This window comes from Phalacrocorax aristotelis, chromosome 7, assembly GCF_949628215.1.
Source record: "Phalacrocorax aristotelis chromosome 7, bGulAri2.1, whole genome shotgun sequence".
Classification (NCBI taxonomy): domain Eukaryota; kingdom Metazoa; phylum Chordata; class Aves; order Suliformes; family Phalacrocoracidae; genus Phalacrocorax; species Phalacrocorax aristotelis.
In genome coordinates, this window is record NC_134282.1 from 51,572,216 (window position 1) to 51,598,599 (window position 26,384).

Genomic DNA, 26,384 nt, shown 5'->3' on the forward strand with positions numbered 1-26,384 from the left:
TCCTCTTGTGGAAAGGACTAATGAAAGGCTTCTGCTTATTTAAGCTGACCATTCTGCCACCCAGGGGCTATGAGCAGCAATGGTGAGGCAGACAGGCATTTCCTCATATAGTGCCTGAAATCTAGGTGGGAAATGGGAGAACCAGTTTCTTAGCACTTGGGTGAGAGGACTGGCTTTTGCAACAGGCTCATTTTATGCTGCTGAGAAACATCCTCCCCCGAGAAGCGCTATGACCGCAGTCCTCCAGAGCCAGGTTCGTTTCCCTAGTACACCAGCATAAAACTAGAGGACACTTACTTTTGACAGGAGCTGGTTACCACACAAAGGCAGGTGTTCCAGTGTGACCACAAGTGGTGGCAACCAGTTCCAGTGCTGGGATCAGGCTGTAGGTACTAGATTACAAAGGCAGCTGATCTTTCTAGTTTGCATAAACTGTCACAAGTTGTTATTCTGCCCTCATACACACTGCTTCCAAAGCATGGGCAGCGGATGCAAAGGCCCAGCTTTTCCTGATTTGGACAAGCCCTTACAAGAAACTTGAAAGCCTACCCGGCCTAAACCTCCTATTGCCAAGAGCACTGAACTCAGAACTTTTTTCCTTACAGCTTGTACCACCACCAAGCAAGCAGGAGCGAGAAGTGACAACAGCTGACTGACCCATATTCTGCCCAACCTAGGGTGAAAACAACCCCCTGCTTCTTCCCAGATTCCTATCCATACACCAGCACCGCCAATATTATTTTCACTGACAACACTAGAATTGTTGCCTTTGCTGTAGAAGGGCCTAAAAGCCAGTCTAGCAATAAAATAAAGCTATTTTATAAAACTGGGAAGTTCCCCTGCGTCTTGGAAATTAAATACTGCAAGTAAAGAAATGTAATCACCTCTTTGCTAAGGAAGGATCTCCCCTGTAGCCTAATCGAGTTTTAAATGGGCTAGCAGTAAACAGGAAAATCAGGAATGATTACTTGAGGAACTGCATCCTTTTAATTAAAGGAAAGCCTCCACAGTTGGGATGTACCAATGTGAAGTTTCTTTCAAAGCTCTGTTCCTTGGATCCTTGAAATATTCAGTTAGAACACTCATATTTTTAATGCCATTACGCAAAAGAGCAAATTTTGGTTTACAAGAGCTACGTGACTACTTTTTGAAAAACAAATTCAGGAGCTCCTTTGGAGTGGAATTTCTGGCTGCTGGAGTCTGGGGAATGAATAAAAAGGAACGGAGCCAAAGCTTTAATTGTGTTCTCCACACAAAAGCTCTTGCTTGCAAAAACTGCATTTCCAAAACCAGAAGGCGATATCCAGGTTTGAAGGATGTGTTAGGAGGATTTCCTATCCTTATTTACTCAATAAATTAAAAAAATCCAATGGATCACTAACACAAACATGCAAGTGAAAGAAGCCTTAATTTCTCTAAGCATTCAGTGTGACTCCAAAAGTGTAACAGAGCAAGAATGAAATCAGCGAATAGCAAGAATAACCTAATTCTCCTACTTCTCTCATAACTTGGTGGAACTGGTAAGGCTGCCGCAGTGACTGTTGAGAAAAACCAAGTCTCCCAGATATGAAAAGACAGAGCAAAGCTGTTCCACGCTGTTAATCATCAACATTAAACCAAAGTGATTTAAAAGAGTAAGTAAAGATCAGATCCACCGTATCACAGGTTTTGTTTTCGGTTTTGCTTAAGACTGAGCAATATATGCAACAGCTACCACACAAGTTCCGGTAGAAGATTTGTGTCCTGCTAAAAACAGACAGCACATGGTTTAAAGAATCCCAACTGCAATCACCACCATGAAGCAGGTGAAAAAATACAGGACCCATGCTTTGTTGCTAGGAGTTATGCAACCTTTTTCCTACTGAGGCTAGCAGAAGCACTACCTAAGGGATACCTTTGAAAAAAAAAAAAAATCCCAATACTACAGAAAAGTGATCTTTAATAAAACCCAAGAAGTCCCCACATGTACAGACCTGAACTTGTTAATGGTTTAGCATTCGTGCAAGCGCTGACAGTCGATATTGTGCCACGCAGCCTTTCAAATGCACAACAGCTGGACAAACTTGCAAGTTTGAGAAATCACAGGATGCGACAATAGATTAGCTTCTCCACTGATATTTTTTTATGCTAAAAAATCATTAGTCCCTGAGGCAGCAAGGGCAATCCTGACCTCCACTGTTTTCTTCCACACAAACCCACTCATTCAGGCATCAGTTGTTAGCTGTAGGTATCTGCCCGTTGGAGACATTGCTTTTTGCATTTGGTGGAGCAGTTTCGGCCTAATTGGCATAAAGAGTTTGCGGAGGAGAGAACGGAATGCGGGATATGGGACTGATGTTACCATCTCTTTGCACCTTGTCTTTTCTCATCTCGTTTGTCCAAATGTGAACACACGACTCCGGTTAAACTCCGCACAACCTGAGCCGCAGCGTGAATGACACCTCACCGAGCCTGCACATACCGTCAGTGGCAGCGCAGACTAAAAGACCTGTTGGACTTCCAGGTTCTTATGACGAAACACTGAAATACTCCATACACATAAAACAGCTGAATTAAGATTGCTATGAGACCTTTAACTTCAAATTTACTCCCTAGCTTGTACAAATCTCAACTGTAAACAGTTTAAGTGCCTAGTTATAGGGCAATTAGTGTATTTTACTTCTTTTACTATTCTATCACATTACCTTGTAACTCAGTTACTATATTGCAGCAGGCTAAAATGGCACTTTGAATAAATCTCAATTAAGGTGGCAAGTGAGTTTTATGTCTTTCCCTGTTCTCTGGGGGGAATAAAAAAGAACCAGACCTGTTTGAAATAATTCATTTTCTGGGTGAAAGTTACCGTGTTCTCTCTACTTAAAGGTAAGCAATTTTTGAGCAGCTAAAATGGTTTTAGCTGATCACAGGCAGCTGAGGAAAGTGAAATACAGTTCTTACACTGTACAGTTACAGTGCAAACTACGTCTGCTTTTAAGCTTTAAAAATCCACAACATTGATAGAGTTGGCTAAAGAGTTATGAAATAATTCAAATATCCGCAATAATTCTGAGATAAAAAATAGTTCTTTTAAAAAAAAAAAGCCCTCTCCAAACTACAGATTCTCAATAGATGCACAAAAAGTTTGAACAAACCTAGAGGGCCAACACCAGTTGCTTCAAGGACTTGTTAGTAACACCTGTCATAATGTAAGGAAAGAACTTCTGAAGTATGACACTTTTCTTCAAATTATGACTAAAAGGTAAAAATTTTTTCTTAGCTTACCAAAATTTTATTTGAAATAAAAAACCTGAAGTCTAACTTAAAATGCTAAGTTATATAACGGAGATTTAACCAGAGTCATGAACCTTCTTGGTCACTTATTTAAGATGAAGGGAAAAGCATGTCAGAAGTACAACAGTACCACAGAACATGTGAAGACAGCAGAATAGTAAGGAACTGGAGAGAGGACCTGAGGGTGCTGAGGCAAAGGTTGCTGGCATCTCCACCTGCACAGTGGATGACTCAAGGTTTTAAGTAAGCCCTTGGGAGGTAGGGAAAGGGCCAGGGCCGGTGCATTTGTGCTCTAGAAAACTGTCCCGCTTGCAGCTTCATGAAACAGGGTCTTCAGTATCACGCACACATCGTGGCTCACGCTTGTACACTGACTTTAATGATCTTCACACCACCCTCAACCAGCAATCAAACCAAGTCTGTCGTGCTCTGCTGTTCTCAGTTCTCCTCCTGTTGGTTCCCCCCTCCTTTGCAGTTTAACCTGCCCAGACGTTCCCCACCCACAAAGCCAACTAGAGGAGGAGCCGGAACGTAAGTTGTATTTCATTACTTCAGTCACTCTTTGGCATCCTTTCCATGTCCTAACAAGTGCAAGGGCGAGATCTTCAGCTAAATGTGTACCAGCACAGCCTCTTCACCAACAGCGGCGCCCCAGCTGAAGATTTGACCCAAGCTAGGAAGCTAGCTAAAAACAGGTATATGTTACAAAAAGTAAAGAGGAAAGAAACGAATGGGGTTCTTCCACCTGAATGCCACGGCATTCCCATGAGAACACCCTTTCTGGCAGCTTGTTTAAATGTGTTATTTATAGCACTAGCTTCTTCAGATCTTCAACGGGTAAGTCTTACAAAAAACTCTGTTAAACTGAATTTCTTGCAGAACATCTTTTTCTTAGCATTTTACAAAACAAAATTAGAACTCGCTTTTTCACGCAACTTAAATTCAAGGGGTTTTTATGCAATTATATTTACATCATTAGCTAACATTATTTTTCCTGTTAATAAATTTTTCTCCCTTCCAGTTCAGAAAGAAGCACTTTTACAAGCACTTAACAGAATAATGATACAAGAAGTAGAAAACCCAAACTACCACTGTAACCTGTACTATTTTTCTCTAAAGTAAAAAGCAGTTCCCCAAGGTTGGAATACTTAGTGGCAACATAAAATCTCATTAACACCTATTCCACTCTTTATCCGAAGACTATCATAAGAGTTACTCTAATTTTCCCTCATAAAACAGACAGTGTTAGAGACCAGCACATGCTATTGATTCTGACCATAATCTGGTGTAGGGAGGGGAAAGAAAAAAATCCAACCCAGAAAAAAAGGAAAGAAAAAGAAATTCTTACCTTTATGATGTTGCAGTCAAAGGGAGCGTAAGCACATTAGCAGGGAAGAGGCATTACGCTCACTACTTTGACAAAGGTAAACACGCCCTATCTACAGAACTCTTTCAAATTCTTCAGAGACCCACCCAGCAAAGCTGCACTTCAAGATTTCTGACTGAAGGCAATCCTGATGTCATACGTATCTACTCAGTGAAACTCGGGAGCAGTAATGCCGAGCACCTTCCCTTGCGCCTGTTTCAACATAGTAGATGAAGAAATGTTTGAAGTCACGTGGTATTTTGTTGCACGATGAGAATTCGTCTCACCTTATATTGCTCTGTATATGCACAGGAGGATGCTGCGCCTGCTGATTGTGCAGAAAAGGAAAGCCCAGATGCATCACTTCACACTGACGTTTTTAGACGCATTATTAGATGAAGTAGAGAAAGGTTTCTGCTCCTCTTGGCCAGCCTCAATCAACTAAATGTTTTACAGAAAGTATTCCCAGTTCCTTAGAAGATATAAAGTGGAATTTTTGAAATTCCTGAAGCAGAGGCAAACATACAGTGTGTATGTTTGGTTAGAGATAGCATACAAACATGTAAATTCTACTTAATCCCATCTGACTTTTAAATTTTTCTTTTAAACTCCATGACTAGGCTGACAGTCATTCCTCACCAGCTCTCCCGAGTTTCAAATAATAAGTAACAGCATTCAGAAGTGTTTGCATTACTTAGCATTCTGGTGGGCAGGACACCTTAATGTTGTTCAAAAGGAAGGAGAGAACCTCACTGACAAGCCAGGAGCACAGAGCCTCTTATTAGGCTTTTCTTCCTGCTTGCAGTCAGCAAACAGCAACCCACGAACTAGGAACAGACATGTCAAAGTTGAACCGAAGTTTCACCTCGCCCAGCGCACTGTCTCTCTGAAGGAAGGTAACTGCAGATGGCTACAGAAGAGTACAAGAACAGAATAAACAAAGTAGTAACTGATGATACCCCCCAGCCTTCAGCTGTCTGGGGCTCACAAGCTTCCTAAATCATAGATGGTGCCTATGTAAATAACCCTGGAGAGGTTCTCCCCTAGCCTTAATTTCCGTAACTCCTTTTGAGTATACCGAAGCTTTCATCATACGCCATAAAATTGCAGTAAAAGCTGGGATGCAGGCAATATTTGGATCCTGTTATGTATTTCCCCCCATAGAAAAGTTTGGTTTTCTTCATACAGCTTTTTTTTTTTTTTTGAGGTGTTCTGTTCTGCAGCTATTTCAAGTCTTCAGTCCTTCCATAAAACTGGGAGCGGTATTCAATAAACTGATGCACCAGAGAAATATTAAACATGAAGGATTATTTCAGAAAGGTAGTATTATGGCTTTGCTGTTGCTTTAAGTTATCTCCATACTTTCCCACATCTGAACCACTACTATGAACCAAGCAGAACATTTAGGAACACTCTGCCAATTAGGGAAGCCTAGAGCAAGCCGATTCATCTATCGCTTGGCTAATGCTGTGCCAGTAATGTAATGGGTAATTGGCAGAAACACCTCTTATGCCTCAATCCACGATTTCTTCGCTGTTACATTAAATTGCAAAACCCACATTCGTTTGACTGAAGCAAATGTGGGGCTGCTACAACTGAAATAGGAACAACTATTTTCACACACTTTTTGAGGAGCACTTGTTTGGTAGCACACACCACCTACGTAGGACTCTATTACAAGATTAAAGATATTGCATGGTAAATAACAAGCTAACCATACCCTCTTGATCAAAGCTGCCCACTGACCTTCCAATTATCGCTGCATTTTCATAGTACTTATCCTTTAGGTATCTTAAATTTGAATGCTGCAAAAGAGAAAACCAAACAAAAAAACACCTTAGCCTGTGCATTTCACTGAGGAAAAAAATATTAAGTGTTACTGCTCCTTACTTGCAGCATAACACCTACTCAGTCACATGACAATTAAATATAACTAGATAATGGAGGCATGTATTTGACCCAAATAATTATTTTATACATAACTTACATACCACTGGAAATTTTCATTAAAATAATTACAGGAAAACAAGAAAAGTTAACTTCTTCCTGTTTTCCAGCCAGTTAAATACATATATGAAATTACATTGAATCCACACATTGGATGTGAGCTTTCACCTGAGCTTCTAAGCAGTTACATGGGAAATATTATAGTATTAGTTAACTTTGAAATCACCCCAGCATATCTTTGAGACTGTGTTACATCTTAAACTTCTAGAGCTGGAGCTGTGGTGTATGATGGCACCTGCAGGTACCATCATACCAACCAACTACACCAAAAAAAAACCAACAAAAAAAAACAACTAAGGGTTTCTTTTGCTTTCCTTTATACAAAAAATTAAAATAATTAGAATTCATCTGGGGAGCTCAGATAGATGTTCTGAATATATTGCCTACTCACAGCTAGTCATTTTTGCTAACTGATTATCTCAATGGTAGTTAATTAAATCTCAGCCATACATATACTCAGAGAAAAAGTCGGAATCAATTTGATCTAATAATAATAACAATAATTTGGACTCTGAATTCTCTGTTCGCCACCAGTGAAACCCATCTGCTTGCCACCTGGCATTCCTTCAAGATTAAGGTAAAAGACCCTTGATATTTCTATACTTTCTGCCCGTCAAGAATCAACAAGTATCTGAAAATTAAATCGTTCCAAGTCACATGTTCAAGGACATCAATATTATAACTCAATCTTGCAATCTGTAGTTTAACAGCTAAGCTCCTCCTCTTCACATGAATTCGTATCTTCTCCTAATATACCAGCCTTCCCCTACATAAAAGGGATGAAGTCCATTCACAATCTCCTGAAAATCTTCATTCTCAAGATCTTCTTACTAGGAGGTATGACCTGATTCACAATCCATACAGGGTTTTACAGGTAAGGAGAGGTCCATTTCTAATTAATAATGCCATCTGTCATAATTGAAGACTAGATATCTGATTTTGAACAGAGCAAGCGCTGAGGTAATGAATACTTATCATGCATGAATGCCATTGCAGGACTAAATCAGGGATACACACAATTTGAACATACAGGCTGAAGTTTTCAAAGCGCTTAAGTATTATTAAATTATTGTTACAGAATGTGGTTCCTATTAATTTTAATGATAATTAGAAAACTCAATACTTTGAGAATCTGGGCCTTAATAACAAGACTGAAGATGACTGGATAAAAAGGGGATGTCAGTAGTAATACGGGAAGGATAAAGACAGCAGAGAAATGGAGGAACACTAACACACTCTACCACTGACCCAAGCCACCATCACTTCACTCAAGTGTGGAGAACAGGACTATCAATGGCCTTCAAATACGCCTTAGGAAGAAGGCTCCAGGAAAGACATGAGCATTACCTGGGGGCTGCTTTCCAACCGATTTCCCTCGCACACTTAACAATTGAGGGATATAAATACCACAATCACACTATCTCTTTCAAGTTGTTACAAACTCTTGGCTGTATTTCATTTAAATACTGAGCATACGGTGTATCAATAAGCCTCCAGGACAGCAATTAAGAATCGTCTTACATCCAGAGGCACAGAGATGTACGTGTCATTTAGTGAAGAATTCATCTGGCTGCAGTTTGGTCAGCATTCTTTATGCAAACCCTAGTCTGTTTTGTCTTTAAATTATCCTTGGTGAGAAGACTTTTTTCTTTTCCCTTGATTTAGCATCACCTTGCCTATACTTGTTAATTTTCACCTTTCTAGTAACCAGAAACACTAGAGCAACTGAAATGTAACTGCAGATCTATCTGGTACTTTCACTAAGTATGTTTTAATACCCTTGAAAAAGTACATTTAGCAAGAAAAGTAACTTCAGTTGCTCACATTTATAGTAATTAGTGTGCTAAAATTTGCGTGCTACACAAAATCTCAGCAAGAACCACTGTACCTGAGGACTAACTTCTATAGTTCACCCTTTCCACTCCAAACACAGAGCTGCTCCTCCACTATAATACTCCCATGTGCCATTACTCTCTTAAGATGCAGCAGGCAAACAAAATCTTCTGGCCGCAACACTATAGATTTAACAATTAGTCCAATTCATTTCGAGAGTTTTTAATTAATTTCCAACAGTCCAAATAATACAGGATTAAAAAAAAAGGTGCTTTGTTGATCCTTGGAGCTGGAACCACTGGTTTAACAACCATATGGAAATAAACCTCAACAATCTGTAACACCTGCACCTATGACAACGCTGCAAATGTTTGATTACATTACTCGAAGACTCTTAGAGCATCAATCCTTATCCATCCACAGATGCTTCACAGCCAGCAATACCCCCCTCTGCATCAGTTCATAATGGAAAATTACACAAATCACTGGCATCACACTGGTCAATATTTTTAGCTCAGGGGAAGAAACACTCAGAGGGACTAATGTTCTGCTGAAGATGACCAAGTTCTAGATTCTCCCTTGAGGGGATAAAAGATTAAAAAAAATTGGTCAAGTTCTACATTTGCTGTATAATGGATCTTCACCTAATTCTCACAGCAGCTGCCGTGGTGTCAGCAGAAAGAGAACATCATTCCATACACTTTCTTCAGGAATATAAATACTGTCAAGGAAGCCAAGTACTGGAGGTGAGTTTCCAGAAAACATTCATTTCTGTTTCAGTTAAATCCCTACATGAAATAGCTATAAAAGGTCTGTAGTAACAAAGTTACTCTAAGAGCTGATGAACTCCAAAAGACTACATTTGAAGATAAAGCTAGCAAAGGATGAACATTGTGGGTGTAGGAAAAAGCACACAGGATTTTGTCATTTGACAACAAATCTTACTTGATCAGTACATGCTGTTTTGCAGAATAGAAAACAATGGATAAGATTTTGAAGTCGATGTAGCTACTGCTTCCTTCAAAGTAGCTAAGGACTCTTGGAAGCTCTTTGAAGTTCCACAGATGATCTTCCACGTTTCAACTCTCACGCACCAGGGTGAGATGGGACAGAATCTCGGACAGCTACAATTAGCAGGCAGAACTCCTGACGTAGTTTCAGGATACATACGTGAAAACTTTCCCCACAACCTTTTAAGGAAGCCAACATTCAGCCGTGCTGCTTTTTTGAACATTTCGCAATTTTATTAAAATCTTCCCTGTGAAAGGACACTGCTGACTGACAAAACTCATGTTTTGCAGCACAGGTAAGTAGGAACCAGAAACACCTAAGGATATTGTAATTCTCCATGCAAGCTTTTTACCACAAAACATATTGTTGTATTCCTTCCTTCCCTGCTATATGTAAACCAGCAACAAGCCAGCTTATCTATTAAAGAGTGTCTCTGACGGTTATCAGCTATAAACTCATTTTTACAGCATTAAAAAAAACCAACAACTTGGGAAAGCTTAAATCCATGAGATGTTTCTCAGCCAAGCCCAGGTCCATGCCTGCTGTTGAGCTAGTGATAGTAAAAGACTGTCTATCACCCCTTCTGACACATGCAATTGGCTTCTAACAAGATTACAGAGTGAACCAGGTAGCTTAAAAGAGTTGTACAAAATACATGGATTTACAAATTCATTGGGACAACTCTTTAAGGGAAAACACAGAAGTAAAATTTTAACAACCATAGTATTTTCACTCCTTCTGACACTGAAAGGCTGCGATAAATACTTGATACTGACTTCAGACACCATCCCAGACTGACTTTGGAAGTACAAACAATGCTGCTCCTGCAGTGATACACCAGGGAACAGCCAAGGCTCCTTATTCCCAGCTTTACAAGTATAGAAATTCTCAAGGGTGGTTTTTATTCTTGTATTACAGGATTAAAACTCGTATTACAAGTCTTAAATCTCAAATGGAAAGCAGTCATAAAAATATTGAGGGAAATCCAGTTTGAAGAACCACAAACACGAAACCACCTGGATTCAGCTGTAACTACAATCAAGCTCTACAAATATTCAAGTGCAAAAATATTAATTTTAAAAAGCACCTCCTGTAGCAACTTTAGTGCTAACTGCTTACCTCAGTAAAGCATAATTTATTCTATTGATGTTGAAGGTAAGCTCCTCAAAACAACTGCACAGACATAAATGGAGACTGTGGACATTTCAGGGTAAGACCTCAGACAGAAAACAGTCTCCAGACAGGCCACCTGACTTGTATTATTTCAAAGCAAGACACAGAAGAAGTTGTTAGATATCAATATCCAAATGTAAGGCACGTCAACCTCCTCGTAATAACTGACCTACTTCCTAAGTTCTAATTTAACATTGGTAACAGGCTCTGCAGCTGAGTTCATTTGCTCTAGCAAATGAAATAACAGCTCTGCCTAAAAATTTTAGATAGCAAAAACTCAAGCCAAAAACACCCACCCAAAACCCACAAACAAACCCCAACCACCCCACCTTACACACTCACCAATGGATTAAAACACAAATTCTTTTACAAGGTGTTTTCTTTGCACTAGACTTTTTGAATATAGCCACAGAACTACTAGCTAGCTACCTTCACTCCTCACACTCACTTTGTGTGCAATGAAAAAAAAAGTCGACTCACATCAGTTTTACTCCATCTCAGATCCTACAGTTCATACATGGTAAAATATCAACACGTTAAGGTCCGTAGTTGCCAGACACAAACCACATTTACCCATTTTTGCCACTAAAACATTGTGAGAATTAAAGCAATGGCCTTCTGAGAAGTGAAACGTGGCAATGATCACCACCAAAACAAACTGGGCACACAATCAACTTCATGCCCATAAGAATTAAACAGTTTGATTGCAATTGAATTTGCTGTTTTCAAAGGAAAAGTTATGGCTCCTGCCCTTCTTGCTAAATTCTACACACTGTTCTGAGATGTCTAAAGTTTTACTTCAGAAAGAGTTTATATTTGTAGTAATCACTGACAAACAAGATGACTAGCACTGAATTGTCTTATATTACTAACCAAAATTATCTCCCTCTTCTACCTTTCCCATCCTGATTAGCTTATCAGTGTCTGAGAAATTGTAATTGTAATTGAAGTTGTAATTCAGATACTTCCAACTGGCAAAGTACAGACCAAGAAATGCTGAACAATACTATGTTCGGTGAAAATAATAAAATTAGTTAAAATAAGCTAGTCAGCAAAGGCTAGATTAGAAAAGAGGTGAGGATAGTGGAAAGGATTTCACCAAAATAGAAGTACCTACCTACCTCTAAAACTGTATCTTGAGAAACTCTTGCTCAACTGCCTTGCCAAAGGCACTTCCCTTGTTTGAACTGACAAGTTCCCAAGTTGTCTGGAGTTGTATCTTTGAACATGCCCAGAGGCATTTTAGTCCTGACAGAAATGAGCAACTCAGCATTTAGAGCATAACAAAGTTTTAACAGTAAAGAGAAACCAGGCATTCTTCTGCCCTGGACAACTCAGAGGTTAGTTTTTAACTAAGTAACTGTAAGCATGAGTGGAAAAGTGTCCATTTGTTGACATTCTCACCCACTCCTATGCACAAGAGTTCTCAGGAAGAAACCAAAGCACAACGAATGCACAGAATATTCAGGTCCCCTACAGGCCAGTGAAGGGGATCTCTCCTTCCTATGTAACTGCCAAGTGATTACAGCTGTCATCCTGAAAGAACAAGACTGAGGTTCAAACTTTCCCATCACACAATTCGTACCATCCAAATACCTCTGGAAAGCACTGTAATTTCCAGCTAAATTATCCCATAAGCTTCACACGGTTTTCTTCCCCTCCCCATAGTATTGATTCACCAGTTCAAAGCTGAAGACTAATCTAGAAGATGGCCACAGTCACCTGCTCCAGAGACTGTTCATCTTAACTCCATATCTATTTTAATTTAACACTAAATAGCTATTTAAAAGGAAGATAGAACTTACCTGGTTCTCAAACAGAATAGAGCACTGACCTTCAAGAGACAATCCTGAAAGGAAAACTGCTTCCTACAGTTCTGATGAGATCCGAGATTTTTACAGGAGTCCCTGTCATCAGCACCTTCCCATTGCCTAACCCTCACAAGATCATTACAAGCTGCTTGTAAAGCGTACCAACATTGGGTGGCTTCCTGCTAAGCGCACGCACTGGTTTGGATCCTGTTCTGAACTAACTCTCCCCAGGCAAAGCCTTAGACACTTACTTTTCAGGTTATTCAAATTAGATCTAATAAAGATGTAAGTATAAGAATTTAAATTCAATATCCATCTCACTGCAGAAATTTAATTTCTAGTTATCTATTTCTGATTTAACAAATTTATTAAGTATATATTCTATACATCGGTTAAGCCCTTCAGCCAAGAAAAGCTTGGCATGGACTATTGTGATTGTGGGAGCACATCTGAATGTCCTCTTAAAGCAAAGCGCTGATGCCGAACACACAGTATGAACACCAAAACTGTCCCCAACTAAAATATTTTATTTAGCTCAACCTCTAAGCAGTCAAGTGTTGCATTAACACTGCACTTTAGTCCATAAATCACTACTGATCTGGCAATGACTTCATATATAAATGACATTAAGTATAATTGACAATACTTTAAGTGTCATATATTGTTGATATGCTTTCACACCAGTCATTTATTATCAAACTGTGACTACCTAACAATTAATCCTTATATACGTACACTGACATACATACCATGAATGTATATAAGACCCTAAGGTGATAGATCATATCACTGAATCCAGTTGCAGATTTTTAAGGCGTCAACCAAAACGATGTTTGTCCTGTTTCAGGTTAAATGCACTGACAGGTGGAAGAGGTACAAGCTTTAGAAGCATTAATCTCATGGAAGCATTCCCTGGCGTACCAGTTCAAAGAAGCGTTCTAGTGACTTTTTGATTACTGTGGATTCATATTCTTACTGAGGTTCTCAACGTGGCTCAGTAGTTTCAACAATGCAGATGGATTATATGGGAAAAGATTTCTTCTCTGCAACCTAGAAATAGCTTTTTGCAGTTCTTCCAAACATTTTGTTGATTTGTAAAGCATTATTCTCAGGGCAATGGTGTTATCCGAAGACGCCGTAGAAGTCAAACAGGAGGAGGTATTAGTTCCCTTTCGTTTCAGGGGCAACACTTCAGACTTGAGTGTATTCTGTTTATCATCTGCATAGCTGCAACCCATTTCCCTTATCCTCATCTCCTCCTCATTATTTAAAGGCACCTGCTTTGTGTTTACCAAGCACTCTTTTCCATCTGATTCTAATTCAGAGTCTTCTGAGCTGTCATAATTAACAAGGCTTTGACGAGCACCCAGCAGAGACATACTATCAGTGCATATCAATGAGTTAGACTGGTTAGGCTCTGCGACTTCATTATCACCTTGCTCTGTTGTAAACACTAAGTAATTGTGAGAAGAAGCCAAAGATATCAGAGTCTGTGGTTCTGGTTCACAACAAGCATTTTGCAAACTCTCATCAGTCATAGGGCTTTGTTTTTCTTGATGGGGTGGCTTGACAGAAGAAACTGATTGAAAAGTGCCATGTTTGTAATCTAAATGGTTACAGGCATCTACAAACTGACACCAGTCTTTTCTAAGAAGCTTTAAGTACCTTACCAAGTACTCCAGAAAGCAAGTTTCTGATGAAATCAAAAAATCTAGAAGTACTGTGGAATCAAATGCAATTTTTTCTAGGAAAAATAGGAAGATACAGTGAGGATTATATCCGCCTGCATGCGAAAGGAAGTTCCAGGTTTCCTCCTCTTTTTGGCTTAAGTTACCAGCAGCATCACGCCGTAATCTGAAAAGTCAGTCATGAAATAGATTAAATTCAATGGAAGTTTACAGTCCTTTTAAAAACAGGTTATGTCCAGAAAATGGTATTCTCGCTCTTTTCCAATTTTGTCAAAAAGTAAAATCCGAAACAAGAAGTTTTTGTATTAGAATGAGAAAGAATGAAGGCAGGTGGGGCTAGGACATGGGACAGGTTAGGAAGTCAAAGTACTTCAAGCAAGCCTCCTTTAACAGCATTCTTCCTTAGGAAACATTCTGGAATAAACAAAGTTACTTAAAATACCTGAATTGTTATTTTAATATTTTTGTAAACCTGTAGATAGATTAACTTGCAGGATGCTAAGTACACTGGAAAAGCACAGCCTACTTTTATTTCGGTGTCCTAAGACAACTTATGGGTATTCAAGATACTACTTGCAATATCTTTACATTTGAAGCTTATAAATTAGGACAATATCTTAATGGTGATTTAAATAACAACAAAGAAGCAAATGTCCAGGACAAATTCATGAAGAATACATTCCAGTCATTAGCAATAATAGTTTTTATCAATTAGCTAGAATTAACACAGGTCCAACCCTTAGAGGGCTACTTTGCCAGAAGTCCCTGAATTCCTGACATTTAGTTATAATATCCCATTCTTGTCAAACTCTGTGTTGAAAGACAACAGCCTTGCCTCTTATCTGTGTCTAACCACTGTTTGCGATTGTGAAGTCAATTATTCTGAATTACAGGATATGATAAAGTATTTAATGTGAAATGTTGCACAACTCCCTCGTTTCAATCAAAAAAAAACTTAATCAAAATATCAAAGTTAACTGCTCTTACACCACACGTTATTACACTGTCCTGAAGTTTGGTGGGTTTTTTTATTCTATTAAAAAAATATTTTTAATAGAAAAGTCATCAGTGGAAGTGTTACGTATATCACAGTAACCTCACTGAATTACAATCCTTCATAGTTCTATCAAATAAGATGTACACTAACCTATCAAATTTTAAATAAATGAGTAATAAAGCTTTAGCAGCTTCCCACATATCATCATCTTGCTCTATGAAAATCAAGGAGAGCCATTCACAGTGATGTATAACCGGGTGAGACTGTGGGGAAGACTTCAGATGACTCCTCCAGAACATCAACAGCTGGGACATGGAACTCTGAAAGTCTCCTGAAATAAAGAAGTAACCATGAATTTTGCTATATGTTTTTTTGTTACTAAACAACACTTTTTAGTTTTTAAATTAAAAGTACATAACAGTTCATGAATGCATTTATCATTCCTTAGCTCAATGGATTTAACACGGCATCAAATTTTATAGATTAGTTCTTCCTTCTTGGTACCAAAGAAATAAAGAAATATTTTGCCAAGAAGCATGAGCAGTTATCTAACCTTAAATTAAACATGAGTGGCTACTCTGTTACTCTAAACATACCATGTTTAGATGCCTATGTTAACAACTGTAAGTAACCTGCAGAAAATTAATTTATTTATTAGGTACAGGACTCCCCCCACCCACTCCACAGAAAAAAACTTAAAGGATGCAATTCATTCATCTTCACTTCCTTGGAGTTCAAGGAAGAATAATCAGAGGTGACCTAGAAAGTTTTAGGTTCAACAGGGTGAATCCTCTCACACCTAAGCTTGCAGACTAATGAACAAGACTACTCCTCCAAAAATTTGCATGGATCAGGAAACCGACAAAAATGTGACACAGCTGGGATTGATACTTTCTCCTTTAGGTCCCCAGTTCGGTAGCTTCACCGGTACATCACAAACTGAAGAAAGGTGAATTGTAATCAAAGTCAGTGCCGCAGATGTAATGATCCAATATAAGCACCTTGAGATTTCATCTCAGGTAGTTCTTCCCATATGAAATACTCATACAATCATAATGTTTTGACAGAATTGAAGCTAACCCCCCCACCCACCCCCGCAGTGTGATTCACTGTAGATATTAACTGCAATGATCTCTAGCTGATGGGAAAAAATTGACATTTCTACAATAAAACAAAGCATGAAGCTTGTAGTATAACCATACCCTATAAAACAAATTCTTCATGGATGATGTACATTTTCTAGTACATACAGGCTTGGGATAAAGGTACCTTCGTGAGATGGTCTAAAATCCTTGCTGGAAGGACTAAGGTAAGGAACATTTTCCCTGTAAACCTTCATCTTTCCCCTCCCTCTAAACACTGCACTCCTGGAGGGGAAAAGCACCTCTAAATTTATGCCAGTTCAGTACAGGAGCTTACTCATAAAAATAACTTTGTATTCATATGACAGACTCTCCCTTAGATCAAGAAACTTACCTCCTCAGTACTAACGACATAATATAAAGAGATTCTTTACTTCTGAACATAGGTACCAGTTTTTCACGTAACACAGCATACATTCAACGTTTAGAAAACAGAAAATAATGCAGTGACATATATCTTTACCCTAAAAGTACTCCTTAAGTAATAACTCTAATGCTGCTGGAAGTAGACTATGGCATGCAGACCACAGTTGCATCATTTATATGAACAGTGATTACTGCTTTTGAAAACTTTCCTGCAACATGGGAATCGATTTTACTTAAAAACCATCATTATGTGGTTTTCCTTAATGTTTGACTTTAAGATTTGCTTTGCCTCTTAGCAAATAATAGGAGCAGCAAATTATCTTCGTTATTAGTAGTTACTATTCAAACTGAAATTCTTCTCTATAAATCAAAGCTATCTGGAAATTACTCTCAAAATTGAAATGAATTAAATTTAAGCCACTGTAATTCATCTTAATAAAAGAAAAGATAATATCAACCAGCTTCCTGGAAGGGAAGTTAGTATATTAAAGCATTTCGGTGCTTGTTTTAACCACTTAATTTAATGTCACTAAAATAGAAGCACCATTCCTTTCAACTTGAAATTCCTCTTGACAGTTGGGGTGTTTGAATCTAATTAAAGAACTCATTTTTGTATCATGAATCTGGACAAGAAAGGAGAATTTTTTTCTTAAAGAATTTTCATACAGACATCTAAAATAGATTTAACCTACGTTTTTTCTATTCACTTTTTCTTAGACAATATCAGTCTCTCTACATTTTTCAGAAGGTGGACCATAAGTAATATATTCTCTACAAATACTTAAAAAACTCCAAGAATGCAACTGGCATCACAAACACAACATCTTCCAAAATCTGGAAAAAAGCGTCAGAAGCTGTGTTGCAGAAGTCCACGGCTCTTTTGCACAGTCAGATGAATTAGAGATTGATTTTATGCTTGCTACATAGTATAGAAAACAAAAAGTAAAATAACATTTACATCTAGAACTTGTATTAAAATGCCTCAATATATTTATGATGCTGTAAAATTTCATACTTGTTCACAAACATTATTTTTTACTTTTTGCCACGTCACCAACTGATTGTCAGCCAATAAGGAACACCCATTCTCACTCGTATTTGACTAAACGTTGCTTCAGAACTGCCTTTCCATTTTGCCACGAAGCCTGTAATCCAGGGACAGCAAGCTGCTTTGATGATAGAATTTGCGCAGCCATGTTCACATGGCTTAGCATCAGAAGATGTGCATCATGTGCCTCTCAGAGGTAGAAAGATGGGATTCCAGGACTGCCTCACCCCATCACTCCAGTATAGGGTAGGAGAAGACTACTGCCCAGCTACCAGCAACGCAGCCTCTCCCATCAGGAACGCAAGTTACACAGCATTCCCTTGCCATCCCACTGCCTGCCTCCTGGCACAGCCCTAGCACAGGAGCCAGATCTCCTCTTCTCCTAATCCAATTCACCTATTCAGTGGAACAAACATACTCAGGTTTGAAAACTATGCCTAACACCTACTGATTCAAAGAACTAGACCTATAAAAGTCAGGGTTAAGAACACAACCACTATACTTCGCCAGCTCCCATAATTTTCCTGTCTTTTACTTCACAGCTTCATTATTTTTACCTTTTCCACCACTGCTGGCTTTTGCCCTATTACATTATTTGTCCAACAGTAATGCCTCGTACCTTCAAAGATAATGCTACTTGCAGGTCTACCTCCACATTTTAAAAGGAATGGCAGGTGACTCTGTTTTCTTTCTCCACCCTGAGTAAAGCAGATGCTTGTCTATGGGCTCTCTTTTCTTCCAACAGGAGAAGAGCCTGGTGTTCCCAAGCTGGCTCAACTATTTCAAATATCAACACATTATCTTAAGAAGACAAGTTTTCAATGTCAAATGCAGGTGCTCCAAGCCCCCAGTTCTGCAGGGCTAAGGGCGGGATAAAACGCAAGGAGACAATTAATTAGGCAGGACACAGTGACAGCAGGTTTCCTGGGTGGGTCCCTCCCACCACCACTAATTCAGCTGAATTCTATTTACAGTCTTGATGAGCTGTGACTATAAAATCTGAAAGCTTTGAAACTCTTGCTGCTTAATGAACAAAACCAAAAGACTATTACCTTCAATTTCAGCTTCTGTAGCAGACTTCTGAAACTTGAATTCCAGTGCTTTAAGCACAACCAGACTTAAGGCTCTGACAGCAGTTTGGTCAGAGCCACCAGGAGCAGCTTCACTGCCTCCAAAGTAGCTGGCCTTTTCACCGAGTGGGATCTGATTAAGCCAAGTGGAATTCACAACCTGCAGAACAGCATCACTCAGTGCAAGCATATCCTCATGTAAAGATGGGTTTTGTAAGAACTGTGATCCACATTTCGCATCTTCTCTAGACTTGTAAAGGACACATTTTTTAAGGAGCATAATTAACTTTTTCTTGAATAAATAGTGAATTGATGAGCTAATGAGGTTCAAGGCATAAGAAACTTTCAAAAACAATACTCTCTGGCATCCAAGCGGTAGTTCTAATTCAATTCTGGAAGCCGAAAGTGCTTCAAGCAGATCTATAAAACCAATCAAACTGTTTGCAGCTTCAGAGTACGGTGAAGTATAGTGGTGACCATCAAAGTGGTGGAACAGAATGGAATTATAAAATCCTTCAAGCACAGCATCAAGAGGAGACAACAGCTTCTTCAAAATACCTACAGCAAGAACAAAATTATGGAGTTGGAGTGACAAGACAGCTAAATTGTCAGATAAGCAGAAAACAGATAATTGTGACTACTTTCAGTTTTTAAGCATGTTGAAACTGCTACAGTTTTATTAGTACTTTGTCACCCTCTCTATAACAAAGAAACTAGATGTTCTTTAGACGAGCTGCTCTAGATGAGATTACAAGTAACATTCCCCCCCCTAGTGGGCACTTGTGTATTGATATCGCCATAAAATGGCTACGGTACCTGCTTTGGGTAAAACTTTATCATTCAGTATGTCCTTGATTATAGTCGTAAGAGTCCACAGACATTCTGCTACATGGGTATTCATAGGGTATCCTAAAAGAGTCTTCAAACTAAAGGTGAGCCAGGTGACATTTAATGCCTCCTAAGAAAAAGAGTTCAAAAGATAATCACATTTGGTATGCAAATTCAATTAAATCACGATACAATGATTTAAAATAATAAATTAAGACGATTCAAATGAAGGCATAGACAAAACACAGGTAGAAACAATACAACTGCCCAGTGCCTTTTACGCGTGTAGGCCTCTATTTACAAACATGAAGTCAGACATGCATGCAATAGAAATTATCTGTATTTTCCAGAAAGGGAAAACCAAACCTCCTAATGCCACGTCACTACCTAAACTCAGATAATATTGTAAACAGACCAGCTCTGAATTCGTAATTCCCAGACAACTTTGCAAGAAATATTACAAGCATATTTCTGACAGAAATCTATATTCCGAGATGCTACTATGGAGGCTACAGTACATATTCACCAAGTAAAAACTAAAAAATCATCAGGTATTTGGAATATTCGAACAATACAGAAAGATATTTTATTACCTTTCAATAGATTATTACCTATTTTTACCTGCTCCATCACCTAATGGATCTCAAGTAACCATAAAAATATTGATAGTGTAGATTATCAGGTTTCTTAAACACCTGTACTGCAATATTAAAGAGAATATTTCTTGTCATCTGGACATATTTTACCTTCAAATAGTTTCATAAAATTCCAGTTTCATATATGTATATATAAAAAAAGACATTCCACCTCACATTGTAAACTCCTGTTACACATCTGATCTCCCTTCCTTCTAAAGGCCATGCCCCTCCTAACACACCTGAAACACTCTCTTGGAATATTTATTACCTCTCTCTCCCATCCATCACTTACACCCCAAAGCCCCATAAGACACGCTTTATGAGAGAACTATCACACGGTATTATCTTGTATAACCGCCACGTTGTTCCTGATACTGGAGCTAAACAAAACCGTGTGACATTTTGAGGGGCCTAACAGAGTCTGCGTGCGGAACACAAGCAGGCTGCTGATGTGCCTCTCGGAAAGCTAGAGCCAATACGCAGGCAACAGATGGGGGAAAGGAGCAGTTCTAATGTCTCTCTGCAGGTCTGCTTATGAAGGGAGCCTCTTTAGAAGTACTTTTAGATTTTACAGTAGCCATTAGTGACTGCTTTTGTGCCATACAAACACTAAAAAAGTTGGCTCTACAGTGAAATGGAACAACCTTAAGGCACATATTCACACACTCATTTTTTTAAGCTGTGAAAAGTTATGCCATACTCACCTCTTCCTTCAGCTGGAAGCACACAAGAGATGCTAAACTTTTCGAAGCCATGTGAGATAACAGCTGATCATAACTACCAAGCAGAGAAATCTGCAGACATGTAGAAAGAAAAAAAGTATCTAAGGCATGTTCCTTTTTTTTTTTTCCTCCTTTCACAAAAATCTTTCAAAAGTTTATAAAAGCTTACCAATTTTGAGTCAATTTTTTCCTCCTTCAGAAGAAGGGCAAAGATTTCACAGTACTTCTGTCTCGTACTGAATTCAATTTCCTGGGACTCTGCTTTCTCAACCATCATCTTGATCAAGGTTAACTGAAGCAGCATCACTTCTCGTGGAGAGAATGAAGAGCTCATGTTTGCAAAGCTATTTGATACATCACCTGTGGTAGGGACAACCGCATCTGGCGTATCAGTGTCCTGATGGCTCCTAATACCACCATTAGTAGATGGCAGATGCACCTGATTACGTGAGTCACCTCCTTCTGGTGACTGCTCAACACACAGATTAAGTAAAGAGGTATAATGATGGCTTTCCTTTGCTAGTGGGATGCCTACCAGTACGTCCTTATACATCTGCTGCAGATGAGAGATCTTCATTATGAGAACCTTCAATATCCCAGAAAACGCTGCGTGTCTTCACTGATTATTCACGGTCACTGCAAATCAGCTTCAAAGTTATTTTTATCCAGTAAGAGAAGCAGAAGTACTGTTAGGCATTTCTCTTCAAAGTTACCTAGAAATAAATATTTTGCTATTACTGAACTTAACAGATAACTAGAAAGATACAGAACACCACCACACATTTTTAGAGTTAATGCTACTTATTCAACTTATTTTGAAAATACAAATTCACTGTTTAAAAACAGCAAGTGATAGTTGAACAAACAAAACTGTCCCAGTGAGACACCAAAATGATACAAGAATTACGATGCTGTGAAGAACTTTACAGATCCAATATTACACTACCGACACCAACATTAATTTGCTGGAACTAACAAAACCAAAGATGACTATTACTGGGGACTACTTCTGAAAGAGATGAGAACTTGGATCAAAGCTTTCTCTACATTGCTAAAGCCACATTTCTTTTATGACAGATTCCTCCAAAAACAGGCACAAAGTTTCAACTACAAGTTTTCATATGAACGGGCAATGTTTATTGCTCCTCTAAGGCTGGATATGGCAACACCTCTCAAAAAAACCACAAACCAAAGGACAAGTCTTGTCTTCCACCACACATAGGCCCAAGGTGAGTAGCGTGAATATACAGAGGGGAGAACAAGACTCTTAATTTAGTAACAAGGTCCAAAGAATTCCTTTATATCTACATGCACAGAACTCTTATTCTGAGCACCTACATCCTGAAACCCAAACCAGGTTTTCAGATAATGCAAAGGACCAACAATGCCACAGGGCTGGTCTCAAGGGCCCAGTGACAGAGAAGTTTAAAATTAAGAATTACTTAAAAAACAAAGTGTAAAATTTATTACAAGCCAGTAAAAATATCCCAGAATGGCAGGTTGTAAGGGACCTCAGGGATCATCTAGCCCAACCCCTCTAGGAAGAGCACAGTCTAGACAAGATGGCCCAGCACCCTGTCCAGGCGGCTCTTGAAGGTGTCCAACGTGGCCGAGTCAACCACTTCCCTGGGGAGATTATTCCAATGGTGACTGTCCTCAGTGTGAAAAATTTTCTTCTTGTGTCCAATCAGAATCTCCCCAAGAGCAACTTCTGCCTGTTCCCCCTTGTCCTCTCCATGTGACTCCTTGTAAAAAGGGAACATCCATCTTCTTTGTAGCTACCCCTTAAGTACTGCTACATGGTGGTGAGATCCCCTCTGAGCCTCCTTTTCTCAAGGCTGAACAAACCCAGCTCTCCCAGCCTATCCTCATATGGCAGCTTCCCAGTCCTTTGATCATCTTGGCGGCCCTAAATACGTAACCATATTCAGGAAAAGTATAAAAAAAAGCTTTATCACCATGTCAGTGGAACATACTTTCAATCACAACACTGGAACATTCACTGTAGCTTCAAAAGAAGAGCTATTAAGAATTCAAGTCTTTCTTTAAAGTGTGAGCACCTAAGCACTTTACTAAGCATTAAGTAAAAGCCTAGACAGATATCTTATCTCCCCAGAAAACAAAAAGGATGTACTTAAGAACATAGGGGTTTAAGAACATTAGGGTTTCTTTTTCCACCTATATTAAGAGTGATGCTAGTCTGTAATATTTATCTTTTTAGTATAGTTTTAACATGTTCTATAACCAGAACTCTTTTTAATAAAACAAACTCATTACCTTTGTCTACTGTGAAGTTAGGTGTGGGACTCACATTGTTTATAGGAATTTTCTTTTTGCATGCTTTTTGGATCCCTGTCTTTAAGTCTGGCAGGTAGACTTCCAGGTAGACTCCTGAAGCCATCTGTCTGCAGTTGAATTTTACTTAGATGTCACATTTCCCCTTTCCTACCAACAGAAAAAAACAGCTCACAAATTCTGAAGATCCTCCCATCCATGTATCAATTACACCTGCACTGATCATCACACCAGATATTTAAAGTTGTTATTGCTTTTTAGCAGAGCATTAGAAAACAATGAAACTATAAAGTTCAGTATATGATAAATTTTTTGGCTTAGTTTATAACCTTCACAAGTTTTTAAAACATTATCAAACACTGAGAATGACACCTTTATTTTTACAATTTTATTTTTAACTGCAGCTGAAGTATGCATTAACAAAATGGTTTCCCAAAGGATTGGGGTAGACCAAGCTAGGCTACCCAGGCTCCACTTCTTCCACCATCGGGCAGTACTTCCTTTGGAAGAAAATCTAAAATTAGAGAATAAGAAGCTGCCTGCAGGGAGTGATCTACAATTCACTCTAGTGTGGTATTTTTAAAGACACATTCAGCAATGGCTGACCTGACAACCCCAAAATGTTATAGTTTATTCCTCACTTAACCCTTCCCATATTCCATAGTTTAGATGTTAAGAACAAATCTGATACTTCAGACAATAAATTCCTTCTTCATTTGCAGAATCTATTTGGAATTCTACCTGAGGTGGAAATTTATGACCTGAAACCTTGTAAAAATTCTTCAGAAATCACTCTGAATATTTTATATAGCTATTGTTCGTATCTAAGTTTTATTTCTTCCTAAATGAATAGCTAATAAAGTAAAATTATCTCAACACATTTACTTCTGTGTTCAAGATCAACTTGAATTATCATCCTACATGGTGAACAAACAGATCTGTCATGCACAGATTCATACAATACAGTGAGGTTGTTACGGCAGAAGCGATTTAGAACTCCTCTAGGACACACACTATGGAGATTTTACCTTCACCAGTTGATATTAGCTGCACTTTCCCTGACCCTACCACGATACAATTATAGTGTACTGTTAATTTGCAGAACAGTTTACAAAAACACCTATAATGTATGCCTCACTCACACATGACAACAGTTCACCAATATAAGTCATCAAAGGGAAAGAAATGTGATGGGGCTTATTCTGAAGACATTTACTTCAAAGAGGGGGAAACGTCAGAAAATGACTAAATTTGCTTCAGACATAGTAAGGAAGCACAGTGAAAAGCTCAAAGCTGAAGAAAACAGAAAAACAATCATATTCATAACACAAGAAATGACAAACTCCAATCCTTACTTGTATTATTTATTTGAGTTATTCATGACACCATCTAAAAACCAATTCAGGTAACGCCTCACAGTGCCAGACTCCTGCATAAACAATAGGGAACCGTTCTAAAAACCTTATATATAGGCTCATCAGACAAAAGACAGAAAGGAAAACTATCCAGAAAAAACACAAATAAATATTTTGTTTGTTCTTTTCATTACTATTTTAGTTAGGCTTTAAAATCAAAACCCGTGTCATGTGGAGCTACCAACAGAATGAGAGAAGAAACTTGACTGAAAAGGAAACAAAGAACTGGGGATGAAAACCCAGATGGCAGCTGAAGCTAGCCAGGTTTAAGAACCATCATATACCAAGCAAGTGAAGTGGTTGCAAAGGCCTCCAGAATATCCTAAATTGGAGTTATAAAATACGTATACTTCTACAAGGTGGGACACTTAATTTAGCAGAGAGTTCATCAAAAGCATTGATTTGACTGGACTATCATTGTTGACATGACATTTTACCTTTCTTTACTAACACAAAAGGCTTAGGATGACACACAATTACTCAGAGATATTAGTGACGAGGCATAATTAGAGAAAGCTGTTGTCAAGTCCCTAGATTAGTCTTTCCCTGTTACATATACTATTAAACGTTAATTGCATGAGCAGCAACTGGGAGAAAACAACTATCCAAAACCACCTTTTCCATTAAAAAATTAAATCAGTTAAAGCAAAACAAAACCACAGTCCGTGACTTTTGGGTACGACTCTGAAGGCTCTGGATCTCCTTACAATGCAGTGGTTGAATCACTTTAGAAATAAAACATACTTTGGACTACTTGTACCTGCAATGACTTCGTAGACTCATCTCTCAGTAAAGAACACGCTTCTGCTCAGTGAAGAAATACTGTAAACACCCACAAAATAATGTAATTTCCTTCCAGAGGTTGCAAACAACCTCCGCTGCGACCAGTCCGATCCCTGACTGTTAACTTTGACGCCTAAGCGTGCCAGATGCTTTAGCTGATCTGAAGCATCTTTAGCCACCAGAGACAGGCCTAGGGGACCCGACCCGGCCTCACCGGCGCCCTGTACCTCTCACAGTAGTGCTTCAGACACGCTGGAGGGAAGACCTCGCTAAAAGCGACGCTCCGGCCTGACAGGGAAGGGAGGTGGGAGCACGGCCGTGTGTAACCGCCGGCACGGCCTCCCGCCCTGCGGGCCCTCTCCCCCTCGCGCTCCTCCCGAAGGCCCCGCCGGCCCGGGGGCCAGCCAAGGCCGCCTCCGCTCCGCTCCTGCCGCGTCTCCGCGCTGCCTCACCCACCCAGCCCGGCCCCGAGCCCCCTCAGCCCGCCTAAACCCACCCGGGGACCCCCCCCACCCGCCGCCGCGTGGGCTCAGCTCCCCTCGCCGCCGAGACCCTCAGCCCGCCCACCGCCGCCTCGCACCGCCCAGGCCCCGCCCACTCCAAGCACCACCCCTTACAAACCCCGCCCCTCCCCACCTGGAAGCTCGCGGCCCCGCTTAGTCACCCCGCACCGCCGCGCGCATACGGGACCCTCCCCTCCCCGTTGCTAGGCAAGCGTTGCTAGGCAACCGCGGCGACTCACCCGCCCCTCCCCCCCCGGCGGACGGAGCGCCGTAAGGCCCAACTCTCCGCCGTCAAAGCGCCGGAACCGCTACAGCCTCCCCCGCTCTACTCCCCTCCGCTGTCGCAAAGCCCTCCCCCTCCCCCGCGCCTTTACGGCAAGGGGGAAGAGGCATGGGCGGAGCCGCCGTCACTCCGACG

At 39.6% G+C, this 26,384-nt stretch overlaps 2 protein-coding genes across 5 annotated transcripts in view; both read right to left on the reverse strand.

Annotated features, from left to right (window-relative positions):
- CERS3 (ceramide synthase 3) overlaps positions 1–4,690 on the reverse strand; it is a 44,027-nt gene extending 39,337 nt beyond the window's left edge. Inside the window, exon 1 of the mRNA XM_075100685.1 lies at positions 4,619–4,690. The gene's annotated coding sequence lies outside the window, so the exon portion shown is untranslated. The remainder of the gene's footprint in view (positions 1–4,618) is intronic.
- Positions 4,691–12,775: 8,085 nt separating this feature from the next.
- Positions 12,776–26,311, reverse strand: LINS1 (lines homolog 1). 4 transcript variants are annotated; one of them, XM_075100681.1, is made up of 10 exons: positions 26,206–26,311; positions 25,441–25,502; positions 24,621–24,694; positions 23,248–23,415; positions 21,140–21,683; positions 20,953–21,042; positions 19,599–19,740; positions 18,765–19,340; positions 15,307–15,487; positions 12,776–14,325 (listed from the first exon to the last, which is right to left on the reverse strand). In XM_075100681.1, exons 5-10 carry the CDS (start codon positions 21,545–21,547, stop codon positions 13,425–13,427), a joined length of 2,298 nt encoding a protein of 765 aa, XP_074956782.1. In that variant the 5' UTR covers positions 21,548–21,683; positions 23,248–23,415; positions 24,621–24,694; positions 25,441–25,502; positions 26,206–26,311; the 3' UTR covers positions 12,776–13,424. The 4 variants fall into 4 exon arrangements, with proteins under 4 accessions (XP_074956782.1, XP_074956783.1, XP_074956784.1 ...); XM_075100682.1 differs by lacking the exon at positions 24,621–24,694; XM_075100683.1 differs by lacking the exon at positions 24,621–24,694 and having other exon boundaries at positions 23,282–23,415; positions 26,206–26,309.
- Positions 26,312–26,384: the final 73 nt, after the last annotated feature.

Bases quoted from the DNA above. Each gene is read 5' to 3' on its own strand.
- LINS1 (XM_075100682.1), bottom strand. From the start codon at position 21,547: ATGAAGATCTCTCATCTGCAGCAGATGTATAAGGACGTACTGGTAGGC. The intron at 19,341-19,598 runs GTACCGTAGCCA...TTCTTGCTGTAG, and splicing joins TAAAGTTTTACCCAAAGCAG to GTATTTTGAAGAAGCTGTTG. The intron at 15,488-18,764 runs GTAATAGTCTTT...TCTTTATTTCAG, and splicing joins TACAGAAGCTGAAATTGAAG to GAGACTTTCAGAGTTCCATG.